Source organism: Oncorhynchus tshawytscha, linkage group LG05 (assembly GCF_018296145.1).
Source record: "Oncorhynchus tshawytscha isolate Ot180627B linkage group LG05, Otsh_v2.0, whole genome shotgun sequence".
In the NCBI taxonomy this organism is placed as follows: Eukaryota; Metazoa; Chordata; class Actinopteri; order Salmoniformes; family Salmonidae; genus Oncorhynchus; species Oncorhynchus tshawytscha.
This window is the reverse complement of record NC_056433.1, coordinates 21285540-21303762: the sequence shown is the minus strand read 5'-3', so window position 1 is coordinate 21303762 and position 18223 is coordinate 21285540. Positions and strand designations below refer to the sequence as shown.

At 41.6% G+C, this 18223-nt stretch overlaps 1 protein-coding gene across 1 annotated transcript in view; it reads right to left on the bottom strand.

Moving 5' to 3' along the window:
* LOC112250144 (mannosyl-oligosaccharide 1,2-alpha-mannosidase IA) overlaps positions 1–18223 on the bottom strand; it is a 174697-nt gene that overhangs the window by 94919 nt on the left and 61555 nt on the right. Inside the window, exon 3 of the mRNA XM_024420035.2 lies at positions 12899–13014. Within this exon, the coding sequence (XP_024275803.1) occupies positions 12899–13014 (116 nt within the window). The remainder of the gene's footprint in view (positions 1–12898; positions 13015–18223) is intronic.

Genomic DNA, 18223 nt, shown 5'->3' with positions numbered 1-18223 from the left:
GTTTTTGGCAAAAAAAAACGTACCCATTTCAAACTGCCTATTTCTCAGGCCCAGAAAGTAGAATATGCATATAATTGTCAGATTAGGATAGAAAACACTCTAAAGTTTCCAAAACTGTCAAAATATTGTCTGTGAGTATAACAGAACTGATATTGCAGGTGAAAACCTGAGGAAAATCAAGTCAGGAAGTGCTGTTTTTCCTGAAAGCTCTCTGTTCCATTGGATGCCTTGCCTCCATTTAAAGGGATATCAACCAGATTCCTTTTCCTATAGCTTCCGCAAGGTGTCAACAGTCTTTAGACATAGTTTCAGGAAAAATTAAAGATAACATCGCGTCAGTGGATAGCTGGGTGTTCGCAGAGTTTTGATTGCGCAACAGAGTGGGGTAGCCATTGTCTCTCCCTCTCCTATTGAAAATGCGACAGTCCCGGTCGATATGTTATCGATTATATATTTTAAAAACACCCTGAGGATTGATTATAAAAAACGTTTGACATGTTTCTGTTGACATTACGGAATACATTTTGTCTGCGATGTCGTGACCGCTCGAGCCTGTGGATTTCTGAACTTAACGCACCAAACAAATGGAGGTATTTTGGATATAAAAAATAATCTTTATGGAACAAAAGGAACATTTATTGTGTTACTGGGAGTCTCATGAGTGCAAACATCCGAAGATCATCAAAGGTAAGCGATTTAATCTATTGCTTTTCTGACTTTCGTGACAGATCTACTTGGCTGCTAGTGTTTGTAATATTTTGTGCATGTATATTCAGCTAAAAGAAATCCAGGTTAGCAGGCAATATAAACCAGGTGAAATTGTGTCACTTCTCTTGCGTTCATTGCACGCAGAGTCAGGGTATACACAACAGTTTGGGCCGCCTAATTTGCCAGAATTTTACGTAATTATGACATTACACTGAAGGTTGTGCAATGTGACAGGAATATTTAGACTTATGGATGCCACCCATTAGATAAAATACGGAACGGTTCCGTATTTCACTGAAAGAATAAACTTTTTTTTTTGTTGACTGAGCGAGTCTGACTGAGCGATGGTAGGCACCAGCAGGCTCGTAAACATTCATTCAAACAGCATTTGTGCGTTTACCAGCAGTTCGTCACTGTGCTTCAAGCCTATCAACTCCCGAGATTAGGCTGGTGTAACCGATGTGAAATGGCTAACTAGTTAGCGGGGTGCGCGCTAATAGTGTTTCAAACGTCACTCGCTCTGAGACTTGGAGTAGTTATTCCCCTTGCTCTACATGGGTAACCCTGCTTCGAGGGTGGCTGTTGTCGATGTGTTCCTGGTTCGAGCCCAAGTAGGGGCGAGGAGAGGGACGGAAGCTATACTGTTACACTGGCAATACTAAAGTGCCTATAAGAACATCCAATAGTCAAAGGTATATGAAATACAAATGGTATAGAGAGAAATAGTCCTATAATTCCTATAATAACTACAACCTAAAACTTCTTACCTGGGAAAATTGAAGTCTCATGTTAAAAGGAACCACCATATGTTCTCATGTTCTGAACAAGGAACTTAAACGTTAGCTTTCTTACATGGCACATATTGCACTTTTACTTTCTTCTCCAACATGTAGTTTTTGCATTATTTAAACCAAATTGAACATGGTTTCATTATTTATTTGAGGCTAAATTGATTTTATTAAGTTAATATATGTGTTCATTCAGTATTGTTGTAATTGTCATTATTACAAATAAACAAATAAATATATTTAAAAAAAAAAAATAATTCTGCTTTTTTTGGTCCTCCAATAAATCTGTATCGGCGTTGAAAAATTATAATCGGTCGACCTCTAGTAGGAATATCCTCACATCACACACTGAATGTAAACACTGCAGACATACACTAACTCTTTCAGTTGGTGGCACCAGCAGAATGATTGGGTCCCACCAATTTTTTAAATAATAAAATGTATATAGATGTGGGCTATAGCTGAGGACACACTGAGGTATCAACATCCTTATCCCATGACTTTACAGAGGACTCTGTACAGTACATCAGAGAAGTGATCAAAAAGTGTCATTTTAGAGTCAACTACTATGTTACAACAACAAACATTTAACCAACTGTATCGATACAATAGTGTGGTCCACTATCCCCATAGTTAAAATAGAACACAAAGAGGAGGGTCTGTCAGAGAACAGACTGCCACAGAGCTCACACAGAGCTGAGGCTAAACAACACTGGGAAAAGTTATCTATAATTCAGAAACTACCCACACTGGGTTCAATTTACGTGTGTTATTTCATCTCAAGGTCAAGCTGGGAAGCATGAGTTGCACCAACACATTTAAGCAATATGAAGAGGTGATGAGATGCCTTCCTGGTATGGAACACCGTCTTGCCCAAACACAGACCTGCACTCAGCCCATTTCCCTTCGAAGGGCCCAAGGCTTGGTTTTCTCCATTGGAATAGGCAGGCTTATTACCCATTCCTCATGTAGATTGTCATTACTCTGAAAAGAAGCATGTGGAGCCTGTCTATCCAGGATAAATTGCTATTCTTTTAATACTGAGATGGTTTTCATAACCTCATTCTAACTTCCAGCCCTTTGCTTTATGTGATAGATCATGTAGAGTGGCCATCAAATACTTAAGTTAATCATATTATTATGTGCTTATTCCTTGAGGTTTTACTGAGAGGAAATGTTCATGTTATTGCCTCTACTTTGAGTGTACCACATAAAACATTTTTAAATAAAAATGGTGCTTTTTACATTGGACTAAACTTTATCTTTCCATAAAATGAGAAACTTGCGTTCCTAATGGGGGGAGAGAGGCTCAGTGACCACACATGGTAATTATACCGAATAACAACTAAATATCAGGAGCGAAGACTTTTTTGTCCTCATTTTACCATGGGTTATTTGTTTCCTGCAGACTATTTGTTTTGGGACAAACAACAGAACATTTGTAAACATGTCTTTTTTATGTTGAATTGTAAAGCTTTCTCTCTTAGATTTTCCCATACAAAGGCTTCTGCGTAGCATGACTCTGTATTTCAATTACAGTTTTTACATGAGTAAACTAATCTGGTCCGGAGAGATTCTGTAACTTATATTCTTCAATAGTAGAGAATGCGTGACAGGCAGGCAATTTAATTTAACAGCAGGCCAGCAGACAACCTTATAATTAAATCTAATGTATTTAGTCCAAACCTGTGGACTGTGAAACCCAAATTCGTCATATTTCTGTTCGCATTATCAATGGTGTGTTAATGACTTAACATTTTGACAGGTGGCAGTTGTTTAAATGGGGAAGGCATTTTCCATTGCTGGAATTAAGTGTTTTTCCCCTGACTATGGACCGAATGACTTGGCACACCTCAGTGGAAATAAGAACTGTTGAGGAGGGGTTGAACTCTCCTGAGGACACTGCTCTATGTAGCTGGGGTGCTTTCCACTCTAAGAGACCTTAGAGAGCTATTCTGGCCCTCAGTCAAGGACTTCAGTGAGGCCAAAGAATCAAAAGGATTTCATGACAGTCTGCTGCACTGCACCCAGGGTTCAATTCCACAAATTGGAAAGTTAAGGATACTGATGAGGTAAAAAAAATATTACATGAAGAACATCAAAATGTGATTGTACTGTATTGTACAAAACGTGTGAACTCCGTAAAAAGGGATCAAATCTAGACCACCAAAATAACTTAAACTGACAACCTCAACGTATTCAGACCAGATGTTACGGGTTGCACAATTTGAATTTACATCTATTACAGTGAAACCAAAGCAGTCTCACACACGGTATCTTGGCACGAGTCATTGTTGAATTCTCCAATGTCTGAAGAGGTCCTGCTGCTGTTTGTGTAAATATGCAAAGTCTTCATGGAAGACTTCATAAACACTGGGGCCAAACTTGGCTGTACTGAACCGTGGTTCATTAAACCCTCACTGTTAATAGGGTGGTAAAGTAGGGTGAGTGTCTGACTGAACACCATTCATTCTTCAGCCATGTGACAACCCACAGCCCTCCGTATCATGACCATCTACTGAAAACTCTAGTCAGGCCTAACTTCAACCTGAATCAGATGTGATGTTATAATCTTATCAATTATACTCCCTGTCTATGTTAAATGAATGAGCTCCTCTTCCACTGAAAAATGACAAAAGACACTAGGGAAAATAACTGAGATGGGCTGAGGGAATGGAAGGATGGAATGATGAAATCAAATCAATTGTATTGGTCACATACACATAACTAGCAGATATTATCGCAGGTGTAGCGAAATGCTTGTGTTCCTAGCTCCAACAGTGCAGTAGTATCTAACAGTGCAGAAGTATCTAAAATCAATTCACAACAATACACACAAATCTAAAAGTAAAATAATGGAATTAAGAAATACATAAATATTAGATTGCTCAATGTTGGAGTGGCATTGACTAAAATACATTAGAATAGAATACAGTATATACATATGAGATGATTAAAGCAGTATGTAAACATTATTTAAACATTCTTAAACTGACTAGTGTTCCATTATTATTGTGGCCAGTGATTTCACGTTTATGTATATAGGGCAGCAGCCTATACAGTCTAATGGCCTTGAGATAGAAGCTGTTTTTCAGTCTCTCGGTCCCAGCTTTGATGCACCTGTACTGACCTCACCTTCTGGGGTGAATAGGCCATGGCTCGGGTGGTTGATGTCCTTGATGAAATCGGGTGCTGTAGGTGTCCTGGAGGGCAGGTAGTTTGCCCCAGGTGATGCGTTGGGTTGACCGCACCACCCTCTGGAGAGCCCTGCTATTGCGGGTGGTACAGTTGCCATACCAGGCAGTGATACAGCCTGACAGGATTCTCTCAATTGTGAATCTGTAAAAGTTTATGAGGGTTTTAGGTGTCTTCACTACACTGTCTGTGTGGGTGGACAGTCAGTGATGTGTACGCCGAGGAACTTGAAACTTTCCACCTTCTCCACTGCGGTACCGTCGATGTGGATAGGGGAGTGCTCCCCCTGCTGTTTCCTGAAGTCCACGATCAGCTCCTGTGTTTTGTTGACGTTGAGTGAGAGGCTACTTTCCTGGCACCACTCTCCCAGGGCCCTCATCTCCTCCCTGTTGGCTGTCTCATCATTGTTGGTAATCAGGCCTACTACTGTCGCGTTGTCTGCAAACTTGATGATTGAGTTGGAGGAGTGTGTGGCCACGCAGTCATGGGTGAAGAGAGAGTACAGGAGGGGACTGAACACGCATCCTTGTGGGGTCCCTGTGTTCAGGAAGTCCAGGACCCAGTTGCACAGGGCGGGGTTCAGACCCATGGCCCTGAGCTTAATGATGAGCTTGGAGGGTACTATGCTGTTGAATGCTGAGCTATAGTCAATGAACAGCATTCTTACATAGGTATTCCTCTTGTCCAGATGGGATAGGGCAGTGTGCAGTGCGATTATCTGTGTAAATATTGGGGCGTAAAGCAAATTGAAGTGGGTCTAGGGTGTAAGGTAGAGGTGATATGATCCTTAACTAGCCTCTAAAAGCATTTCATGATGACAGAAGTGAGTGCTATGGGGCGTTAAGTAATTTAGTTCAGTTACCTTTGCTTTCTTGGGTACAGGAACAATGGTGAACATCTTGAAGCAAGTGGGGACGGCAGACTGGGATAGGGAGAGATTGAATATTTCCGTAAACACACTTAAATATCTTACTCACGTCTTCTCCGGCCAAGGAGAAGGAGAGCCCACAGTCCTTGGTAGCGGGCCACGTAGGCGGCACTGTGTTATCCTCAAAGCGAGCATAGAAGGCATTTAGCTTGTCCGGAAGCAAGACATCAGTGTCCGTGACGTGGATGGTTTTCCCTTTGTAGTCCGTGATTGTCTGTAGACCCTGCCATATACACTACCGTTCAAAAGTTTGGGGTCACTTAGAAATGTCCTTGTTTTTCATGAAAACATACATGAAATTAGTTGCAAAATGAATAGGAAATATAGTCAAGGTTATAAATAATGGTTTTTAATTGAAATAATAATGGCATGGTGTTACAAAATGAGCCTAAAGACATGTTACGCAACATGAGCTCATGGGCTCTCATGAAGTGTTTGATTACTTTTTTGATCACATTTGCATTGATGTCAGAGTGATTAGAGGGACAATGGAGTGCTGAGTACCAGGCAGTTAGCAAGTTTGGTAGGCTAGTAATGACCATCAGCAGCATCAGAGCGGTCATGTGGAAAGACCGTGTGGAATTTGACTGCCTTCAAGACTCGTGACCGCCGGTCAGCCTGGGCTCAGACTGACTCAGGCATTTTCTCCCTCAAAAAACTCTAAATGCAGTCCCCAGATGGCGTCAACCACTCCTCCAGCATCTTTTTTATTTTTTCTGCGTCTCACGAATGTTCTTCTTTGTGATTCGAACACCTCTAACTTAGATTTGTCTGTCTATAACACTTTTTTCCAATCTTCCTCTGTCCAGTGTCTGTGTTCTTTTGCCCATATTAATATTTTCTTTTTATTGGCCAGTCTGAGATATGGCTTTTTCTTTGCAATTCTGCCTAGAAGGCCAGCATCCCGGAGTCGCCTTTTCACTGTTGACGTTGAGACTGGTGTTTTGCGAGCACTATTTAATGAAGCTGGCAATCTGTTTCTCAAACTAGACACTAATGTACTTGTCCTCTTGCTCAGTTGTGCACTGGGGCCTCCCACTACTCTTGCTATTCTGGTTAGAGCCAGTTTGAGCTGTTCTGTGAAGGGAGTAGTACACAGCATCGTACCAGATCTTCAGTTTCTTGGCAATTTCTCGCATGGAATAGCCTTCATTTCTCAAAACAAGAATAGACTGACAAGTTTCATAAGAAAGTCCTTTCTTTCTGGACATTTTGAGCCTGTAATCAAACCCACAAATGCTGATGCTCCAGATACTCAACTAGTCTAAAGCAGGCCAGTTTTATTGCTTCCTTAATCAGAACAGTTGACAGCTGTGCTAACATAAAGGGTTTTCTAATGATCAATAATAAACTTGGATCAGCTAACACAACATGCCATTGGAACACAGGAGTGATTGTTGCTGATAATAGGCCTCTGTACGCCTATGTAGATATTCCATTAAAAATAATCAGTTTCCAGCTACAATAGCCATTTACAACATTAACAATGTCTACACTGTATTTCTGATCAATATGATGTTATTTTAAAATGGACAAATATTTTTGCTTTTCTTTCAAAAACATGGACGTTTCTAAGTGACCCCAAACTTTTGAACGGTAGTGTACGTATCATGTCTGAGCCGTTGAATTGCGACTCCATTTTGTCTCTGTACAGTCATTTTGCCTGTTTTTATTGCCTTACGGAAGGAATAACTACACTGTTTGTATTCAGCCATATTCCCAGTCACATTGCCATGGTTAAATGTAGTTGTTCGCGCTTTCAGTTTTGCTGCCCCCTATGTACGGTTTCTGGTTTTAGTAGGTTTTAATAGTCCCAGTGGGTACAACAATTCCTATACACTTCCTGATGAACTCAGTCACCGTATCCGTGTATTTGTCAGTGTTATTCTCAGAAGCTACCTGGAACATATCCCAGTCTGCTTGATCAAAACAATCTTGAAGCATTGTTTCCGATAGGTCAGAACAGCGTTGAATAGACATTAGCACATGTATTTCCTGTTTGAGTTTTTGACTATAGGAAGGGAGGAGCAAAATGGAGTCGTGATCAGATTTGCCAAAGGGTGGGCGGGGGAGGGCCTTGTAGGTATTTCAAAAAGTTGAGTAGCAGTGGTCCAATGTTTTACCAGCGCGAGTACTACAGTCAATGTGTTGCTAGAACTTCGGTAGCGTTTTCCTCAAATGTGCTTTGTTAAAATCTCCAGCTACAATAAATGCGGCCTCAGGATATGTGGTTTCCAGTTCGCATAAAGTCCAGTGAAGTTCTTTGAGGGCTGTCATGATATCTGCTTGAGGGGGGATATACACGTCTGTGACTATAACCAAAGATAATTTTCTTGGGAGGTAATACGGTCAGCATTTGATTGTGAGGTATTCTAGGTCGGGTGAACAAAAGGACTTGAGTTTCTGTATGTTATCACAATCACACCATGAGTAGTTAATCATGAAACATACACCCCTGCCTTTCCTCTTCCCATAGAGTTCTTTATTCCTGTCTGCGTGATGTACTGAGAATCCAGCTGGCTGCATGGACGGGGACAGTATATCCAGAGAGAGCCATGTTTCTGTGAAACAAGAGTATGTTACAATCCCTGATGTCTCTCGGGAAGGAGATCCTCAGCCTGAGCTCGTCTACTTTATTATCCAGAGAATGAACATTAGTGAGAAATATGCTCAGAAGCTGTGGATGGTGTGCACTCCTCCTGAGTCGGACTAGAAGTTCACTCCGAATGCTTTTTCTCCGCCGGTAGTGTTTTGGAGCAGCTTCTGGATTAAGTTAAATTGCCCTGGGGGGTACGAACAAAAGGATCCAATTCTGGAAAGTCGTATTCTTAGTCGCAATGCTGGTGAGTTACCACCACTCTGATATCCTGCTGTATTACTGTATGTAATAACACAAAAACAATTATGGACTAATAATGTAAGAAATAACACAAAATCAAAATACTGCAAAGTTGCATAGGAGCTAGAAGCAGAGCTGTAGGCAACATCTTACTCTCTGATAGAACCTAGTGTAGAGGTTCAAGAGCTGAGGTACTGCATAGCTGAGCTCCTTCTTATCACAATGCTGAGAGCAATGGCAGTGAATGACAACAACAGTAATACTCTGACAGTAAAATCCCCTCAAGGAAGCCCTTGCGAGGTCACAAAGAGCAGCAGTGAAAACCGACTACTAGAGATGATGCACAAATGCATTTACTAAGCCTGGCTACACTGCTACACAAATAACATGCTGCCATGTCTGTGGATCAGCTGTCAGAAGACTCTTAGTAATACTCATCCGCTGATGCTGTGCCTGTGTGCGTGTGTGTGTGAGCGACAGGATCTACCTACACTGCATCTACCTCAAACCTCTGGCTAGAAAATGTCTCCCTTTTGTTAGCATGCAGGCCGATGTCCAGCAAAGCTGTGCAGTCATTACACAGTTCCTGCCTTCAGGCTGAAAGTGGAGCCAGGGCCCTTCCATAATACATAACCTATGCCTTTGTTCCTGCACTGGCCTTGCCTTTCACAGCAGCCCACAACACAAAGCATCTAGGCACAAGGCAGCGGCAAATAAAGATGGGCACCAGGGGCTTGCTTGCTTTCTCGCTCTTCATCTCTTCCCAGCAGGACTGATGGGAGAGTAAAAGAAAAGTCGTCCCTGGCCATTATAGTCCGAGCTGGTTAGCGTGTTGTGTTTGACCAGACCCGCTTTATATTCTGACCTTGTGTGTCTGTCTATCCGTCGTGCTCCTCTGTCAGAGTGAGTGGGTGCGCTGGGGCAGAGCCTATTAAAGTGTAACACACAAAGAGGAGCGATGGCAGGAGAGGGACCCTGGTTCAGAGGGCAAGGCAGTGGCTAGCCTACAACGGATGGGCTTTTCGTTTAATAAAATACATTTTTTAAATCAATTTACAGGGCATGACATGAATCAAAAACTGGGGGAGCTCAGCAATACTTGAATTACCAATGCCTTGCTTGTCAATGTCAATTGGCTAGATAATCAAGACAAGTGTCATTCAGGGATCCCCACGACCTTGTCTTGAAACCTGAACATTAAACTCTGAGACATCTCCCCTGTTCCAGTGAATCTGTATTGAACAGAGGCATCAGGAGATGCAGTGGTTAGCTCCTGTCTTTCAGTATTCCAGTCATGGCTACTCACTAATACCACAGTCAGGCGGGATGGAGGGCCAAATGGAAAACCAGACCACTCCATCCATGTTAAGACAATATTGCAAGGGGAGGAGCTGGAGAGGAGGGGGTTGTATCAATCTTTGATTTAGATTATTCTGTATTCAGGAGACAAAGTGAATATTAATGCCTGGTCCACCAGGGCTTTTGTAGGCTCCTTTATTGTTGGAATTGCTGGAGGGCAGTGAAGCCAAAGCCTTTCAATTAAAAGTTTGTTAACACTCTTTATGAAAGCTTCTGATCACTTATGCTATTTTCTCTCTCTCCCTCCGTTAGAAAAGCATAAGGGTGGACAAGAATTTAGTGCTTCTTAACGAGAGGGTTCTCCAAGGGGAATAAATAATGAATCTGGTTCCCCAACATGGACAAGATCTAAGAAGGCAGAGGAGACATCAAAGTAAAAGGACTGAAGGTGTTTTTTTTTTAACCTCAAGTTCTGCAGCGCCATCACCACCCCTCCTTAATCCATGCTAGTATTGAACATTCATTTCACACAGAGACTAGGCTTAATAACGGTAAAAGTGGAAAGGTTTGCCAACAACTTTTAATTTGATGAGTCATCACATTTCCTTGTGCTATAACCTTCCCTATAATCTCTGGTATTCAATTTATCGCAAAATGGCATTATAGGGATATGGGATGGTTCAGTTGTTCACATACTAAAATTGCACAAATTGCAGTTTGGCATTTCTCAAGTGGGGCCATTCCTTTTATTGACGTAAAATAAACCATGACTTAAAAAAACATTTAAGAAAGAAAATAACTTGCTAAGAAATCACAAATTGTTGAGGCATGACCAATGGGTTGGAACATGCTGAGTTTACACTACATTAGAGTTGCATTAGAGTTGATCAAATGCAATTGAGAGTGGTGCAAGGCATAATGCAAATACAAATGATTGCATTCCAATAGACTAGGGAGTTGATTTACAGGGTTATTTGGGCATTATTGATAACATTTGGTCCAGAAGCACAAGTGAGCACCATTGTCAATATCATCATTTCATAGGTATATAAATAATGGTGGATTGCAAAGTTTTTCTAATTAGTGTGACAATGTCAGAGACAGACTTTTCAAATAGTTTTAGACATCTCTTTCATTTCCATTGTGGGAGTTGTCTGAAGGGAAAACTGTATTATTGAATATTAGAGACAGGAAGAGACAGCGAATGGCTTGAGAAAGGCAATGTGTTCTACCTGACAGACCCACAAAGTCTTAGCTCCTAAAGCACATTACCTTCAGACTGATGAGTCAGGTCTATATTGACTGATTAGAAGGTATCAGAGTTAAGTGCTCTCTCCTTCTCCCTACCCCACACAGTGGAATCAAGGTTACTTCATTCAGTCCACTTCTACAGACATATGCCACTCTAAACAGTGGTTTCTTCCAGGCGAGTACTTTAACTGTTCTGTCTGAAACAGAGCACTTCATCAAGGCCCAATTACCTGGAGTCACCTTGAGTGTCCCTGTATTCTCTCCATGCTGATTACAGTGGGGTCCGCCTAACCAATCAGATTGTAGATCTCCTGTCCTTGTGAATGTCAGTGGGTGACTTACTAGCAGATTTTGGTAAGAGTGCTTTCAGTTTTGCTGGCCCATAATTTTGGAAATTTTGCAGAAGGACCTGGAACTAAATCATTTTATTCCGATTGATACATTTTAAAATCACAGATCAGAGGGCTGCTGATCACAAATTGCACGTTTATAATCCTGCTCTTTTAAGCTCTTTGTTTTAACTTCCATTCATTGTTGTGTTTTATGTTGTGTTCTTTCTCATATGGAACTGTATGAATGCTGCTTGGCCAGGGCTCACCTGGAAAATACATGTAAATCTCAATGTGACCTCCTTGGTTAAATAAAGGATAAATTAATCAAAGTAAAAAGACAAGGGTGTTCTATGGTCCTACTAGCTTGCAGACAATGGGTGTTCTATGGTCCTACTAGCTAGCAGACAAGGGTGTTCTATGGTCCTACTAGCTAGCAGACAAGGGTGTTCTATGGTCCTACTAGCTAGCAGACAATGGGTGTTCTATAGTCCTACTAGCTAGCAGACAATGGGTGTTCTATAGTCCTACTAGCTAGCAGACAATAGGTGTTCTATAGTCCTACTAGCTAGCAGACAAGGGTGTTCTATAGTCCTACTAGCTAGCAGACAATGGGTGTTCTATGGTCCTACTAGCTAGCAGACAATGGGTGTTCTATTGTCCTACTAGCTAGCAGACAATGGGTGTTCTATGGTGCTACTAGCTAGCAGACAATGGGTGTTCTATGGTCCTACTAGCTAGCAGACAATGGGTGTTCTATGGTGCTACTAGCTAGCAGACAATGGGTGTTCTATGGTCCTACTAGCTAGCAGACAATGGGTGTTCTATGGTCCTACTAGCTAGCAGACAATGGGTGTTCTATGGTGCTACTAGCTAGCAGACAATGGGTGTTCTATGGTGCTACTAGCTAGCAGACAATGGGTGTTCTATGGTCCTACTAGCTAGCAGACAATGGGTGTTCTATGGTCCTACTAGCTAGCAGACAATGGGTGTTCTATGGTGCTACTAGCTAGCAGACAATGGGTGTTCTATGGTCCTACTAGCTAGCAGACAATGGGTGTTCTATGGTCCTACTAGCTAGCAGACAATGGGTGTTCTATGGGGCTACTAGCTAGCAGACAATGTGTGTTCTATGGTCCTACTAGCTAGCAGACAATGGGTGTACTATGATCCTACTAGCTAGCAGACAATGGGTGTTCTATGGTCCTACTAGCTAGCAGACAATGGGTGTTCTATGGTTCTACTAGCTAGCAGACAATGGGTGTTCTATGGTGCTACTAGCTAGCAGACAATGGGTGTTCTATGGTCCTACTAGCTAGCAGACAATGGGTGTTCTATGGTCCTACTAGCTAGCAGACAATGGGTGTTCTATGGGGCTACTAGCTAGCAGACAATGTGTGTTCTATGGTCCTACTAGCTAGCAGACAATGGGTGTTCTATGATCCTACTAGCTAGCAGACAATGGGTGTTCTATGGTCCTACTAGCTAGCAGACAATGGGTGTTCTATGGTCCTACTAGCTAGCAGACAATGGGTGTTTTATGTATAATGGTTATACTCACCACGTTGAAGTCCAGGTTCTTCTCCACCCACTCTGTGGCCATGTCAAAGTCCTCAAACATCTCCATGATGTACAGGGTATCCAGAGCATCCACGATGGTGGCTCCTTTTATGCTCCCTGGGAAGGCAAACAAAACAAAGCCTTTAGGACTAACATCATATTTTCCTCTCATAGCAACATATTGTATTGGTGGAACAACAGCACAGTCAGAGTCATGGTTCTGTGATTAAGACCAGAGGTAAAGCCTATAGGGAGGAGGTCAGATCTGGCAGTGTGGTGCCAGGACAACAACCTCTCCCTCAACGTCAGCAAGACAAAGGAGCTGGTCGTGGACTACAGGAAACAGAGGGTCTAGGCGCCCCCATTCACTGAAGTGGAATCGGTCGAGAGATTCAAGTTCCTCGGTGTCCACATCACTAAGGATGTGGACACCGAGCAGCTTCTACCCCCAAGCCATAAGACTGCTAAATAGTTAGTTAAATAGTTAACCAAATAGCTACCCGGACTGTCTGCATTGACCCTTTTTGCACTAACTTTTTTAACTCATCACATACACTGCTGCTATTGTTTACTATCCGTCACCTTATTCCTAGTTAAATGTACACATCTACCTCAATTACCTCGTTCCCCTGCACATGGAGTCGGTACTGGTAACCCTTGTATATAGCCAAGTTATCATTACTCATCGTGTATCTTATTAAGAGTTTTACTTTTCTATCATTTCTTTTTTTCTTCTTTCACTCTGTATAGTTGGAAAGGGCCGTAGTAAGTAAGCATTTCACCTGTTGTTTACGAAGTATGTGACAAATAATTTTTATTTGAAAGGTCCAGGGCAGCCGGGTGTTGGAACTGGAAGTGTGCTGTTTTATTCAAAGAGCGGAGCATATCTCCTGCTGCGCTGGAATATCGCTTCAGGCAACCTCTGTTTATCTCTGTGCAACGTCAGGCATATGAACAAATGTAAGTCTCACAGAGCACCTTTGGCTATTCTGTCAGGTTTTTACCTGGTCGAGGAGGATGTCTGTGGCAGAGAGAGTGGAATCAGAGCGAGAGAGTACATTAGCGAGGGTTTCTAAGTCTTTTCACAGTGGGCTGATGCTTTGGGAAGGCTCTTGGCCACCAGACTTTACTTCACTAGCTAGATGACATTATACCATCCTGACAGAGCACCGTGTTCATTCATCTTGTATTGTGCAGCTAAAACTGCTTCTGCTTCAATAAGATAAGAGCAACAAGCTAAATGGAATGACTGTGCTGTAAATACATGTAGCCTGTATGCAATTTATTCTCCATTGAAGGTTCTGTTTTCCACCTCACTTTATTGGGCTAAGTGGTGGTGGGGTACGGATGGTTATTCCATCCAAACATGTGATGATCACGTATTGCATGACAAGTTATATTGTTACTGTGTTTGTTAGATCCATAAACCAATTCATACATCAAACAAATCTCTGGAGGGTTAAAGCCTTGTATTCAGCTTTATGGCAGTGACCTAAGACACTAAGCCTATACTGACGTTGTCTGGTTAAGTCTGACCCTAGCCAACTAAAACTCAACTCCAATATATATGTGACGTCAGGGCTCCAGTCCGCCCACTCTCATCTCCGCTCAACTCCGTTGATGTGAAGTAGTACATCTTGGAGTTACGTTTTACTTGGCTAATCAGACCCATACAACCTCCCAGTGTTGGATCTCAGCTAAACAAGATCCAATACGCACAATAACAGGTGTCAGAATCACTTCTAGTAACACAAGAGCAGCTAATGGAACTGCAGATGTTGTGTGCTGTGTTCGGGGGTAAACCTTTTATTCAACAGATGGTGACAGAGGGAACATTTATTAGCCACAATAAAAAGAGAGGAGTACAGTGAGGACTGACAACAGGAGGGCTTAGGTCCTTTTTATGCTTTAATTATAAAATCCTGCTTGGCTTTAATTATCAAACCCTGCTCGGCTTGCCAAGCGCTTAGCATAGAACCCATCCCCTGCCATCTAGGGCTGGGCAGTATACCGTATTTTATGATGTACAAGTACTGATACACAGACTGGTTTGGGTTTTGTTAAATGTGATATGCCGTTTGTAATGTCCATTTTTATAGATTACTTCGCTACTTGAGTCATCTCTCTCCGCTCTCTCTCGATGCTGCATTCCACACAGACCTAGCCCCGCCCCGTCAATCAAGGACTGCGTTCAGTCTCTGCATGGTCAATGCAGCACATGCAACAATGTTGATGGAAACAATGCTGTTTTTACTTTGCTCAATATAAATCCACTAGCATTTTATAAATTACACTATTAGTTTGTGCTTCTAACATCTGCAAACAGCAGGTTCGTCTTTTCTTAGCAAGTTGGGCCTAAATCTGGTTAGTCGCTAATGCTAATCACTAGATAGTACATTTAACAACTGAGTCAGAGCAAACTTAATTAGCTATACAGTCTGATTATACCAGTGATGGTGTAGACCTAAATCTGCATGTTTTTTGCGCAACAATATCTTGTAAATCAAAAAGGAATATGTGAAGTAAGACTATGTTAGCTACATGAAGTTGTTAGCTACAATAAATATAGCCAAAGATAATAAGTTCCCCTAGGAAACACTTATCAACACCTTGGTTCCTACCGTGTCACAATAACTCCTCCCTGGAATTTTCATGTCCAACACTGTATAAAAGTGCCCACTATTATATTCTAACTCTAGAATTAGAATACTCATTCTATTTCCATGATTCCAACAGTTCACCCAAGTGTTTTGCTCTAAATTGCAAGTCAAATCACAATTTCAAAATTTGGGTAGAAATAAGGCCTAGATTGTTTGTCCATATCGTGCAGCCCTACGTGACAGTGTGGAAATGATCTCAAATGAGTGCAGGTAATGCAGAAAATGCAGAAAATAATTTTTGGTTGAAGTTGAATTGAACAGTAAAAAACAATCAGAATGGAGAAAGACCCATTGAAATCACATACAGTTGAAGTCGGAAGTTAACATACACTTACATTGGAGTCATTAAATCTCATTTTTCAACCACTCCGCAAATTTCTTGTTAACAAACTGTAGTTTGGCAAGTCATTTACGACATCTACTTTGTGCATGACAAGTCATTTTTCCAAAAATTGTTTACAGACAGATTATTTCACTTATAATTCACTGTATCACAATTCCAGTGGGTCAGAAGTTTACATACACTAAGTTGACTGTGCCTTTAAACAGCTTGGAAAATTCCAGAAAATGATGTCATGGCTTTAGAAACTTCTGATAGGCTAATTGACATCATTTGAGTCAATTGGAGGGGTACCTGTGGATGTATTTCAAGGCCTACCTTCAAACTCAGTGCCTCATTGCTTGACATCATGGGATAAATCAAAAGAAATCATCCACGACCTCAGAAAAAAAATTGTAGACCTCCACAAGTCCGGTTCATCATTGGGAGCAATTTCCAAAATGCCTGAAGGTACCAAGTTCATCTGTACAAACAATAGTACTGAAGTATAAACACCATGGGACCACGCAGCCGTCATACCGCTCTGGAAGGACATACAATCTGTCTCATAGAGATGAACATACTTTGGTGCGAAAAGTGGAAATCAATCCCAGAACAACAGCAGAACCTTGTGAAGATGCTGGAGGAAACAGGTACAATATCCACAGTAAAACGGGTCCTATATCGACATAACCTGAAAGGTCGCTCAGCAAGGAAGAAGCCACTGCTTCAAAACCACCATAAAAAAGCCAGACTACAGTTTGCAACTGCACATGGGGACAAAGATCATACTTTTTGGGGAAATGTCCTCTGGTCTGATGAAACAAAAATAGAACTGTAATGATGACCATCGTTATGTTTGGAGGAAAAAGGGGGAGGCTTGCAAGCTGAAGAACACCATCCCAAGCGTGAAGCACGGGGGTGGCAGCATCAAGTTGTGGGGGTGCTCTGCTGCAGGAGGGACTGGTGCACTTCACAAAATAGATGGTATCATAAGGGAGGAAAATGATGTGGATATATTGAAGCAACATCTCAAGACATCAGTCAGGAAGTTAAAGCTTGGTCGCAAATGAGTCTTCCAAATGGACAATAATCCCAAATATACTTCCAAAGTTGTGGCAAAATGTCTTAAGGACAACAAAGTCAAGGTATTGGAGTGGCCATCACAAAGCCCTGACCTCAATTCTATAGAAAAATTGTGGGCAGAACTTAAAAATCGTGTGTGAGCAAGGAGGCCTATAAACCTGACTCAGTTACACCAGCTCTGCCAGGAGGAATGGGCCAAAATTCCCCCAACTTACTGTGGGAAGTTTGTGGAAGGCTACCTGAAACATTTGACCCAAGTTAAACAATTTAAAGGCAATGCTACCAAATACTAATTGAGTATATGTAAACTTCTGACCCACTGGGAATGTGATGAAAGAAATAAAAGCTGAAATAAATCACTCTACTATTATTCTGACATTTCACATTATTAACATTATTAAGTGGTGATCCTAACTGACCTAAAACAGGGGATTTTTCCTGATTAACTTCTTGGATATAGGGGTCGCTCTTTTAATTTATGGATTAAAAAACGTGCCCGTTTTAAGCTCAATATTTTGTCACGAAAAGATGCTCGACTATGCATATAACAGCTTTGGAAAGAAAACACTCTGACGTTTCCAAAACTGCAAAGATATCATCTGTGAGTGCCACAGAACTCATGCTACAGGCGAAACCAAGATGAAACTTCAAACAGGAAATGAGCAGAATTTTTGAGGCTCTGTTTTCCATTGTCTCCTTATATGGCTGTGAATGTGCCATGAACGAGCCTAAGCTTTCTGCCGTTTGCGCAAGGTGTCTGCTGCATTGTGACGTATTTGTAGGCATATCATTGGAAGATTGGCCATAAGAGACTACATTTACCAGGGGTCCGCCCGGTGTCCTTTGTCTAAATTGGTGCGTAATCTTCAGCTGCAGGCATTTTCCCATGGGATTCAGAGGAGAAAGCACACTTCCACGAACGATATATCATCGAAGAGATATGTGAAAAACACCTTGAGGATTGATTCTAAACAACGTTTACCATGTTTCAGTCGATATTATGGGGTTAATTTGGAAAAAAGTTCGGCGTTTTGATGACTGAATTTTCGTGTTTTTTTGGTAGCCAAACGTGATGTACAAAACGGAGCGATTTCTCCTACACAAAGAATCTTTTTGGACAAACTGAACATTTGCTATCTAACTGAGAGTCTCCTCATTGAAAACATCCGAAGTTCTTCAAAGGTAAATGATTTTATTTGAATGCTTTTCTTGTTTTTGTGAAAATGTTGCCCGCTCAATGCTAACGCTAAATGCTACGCTA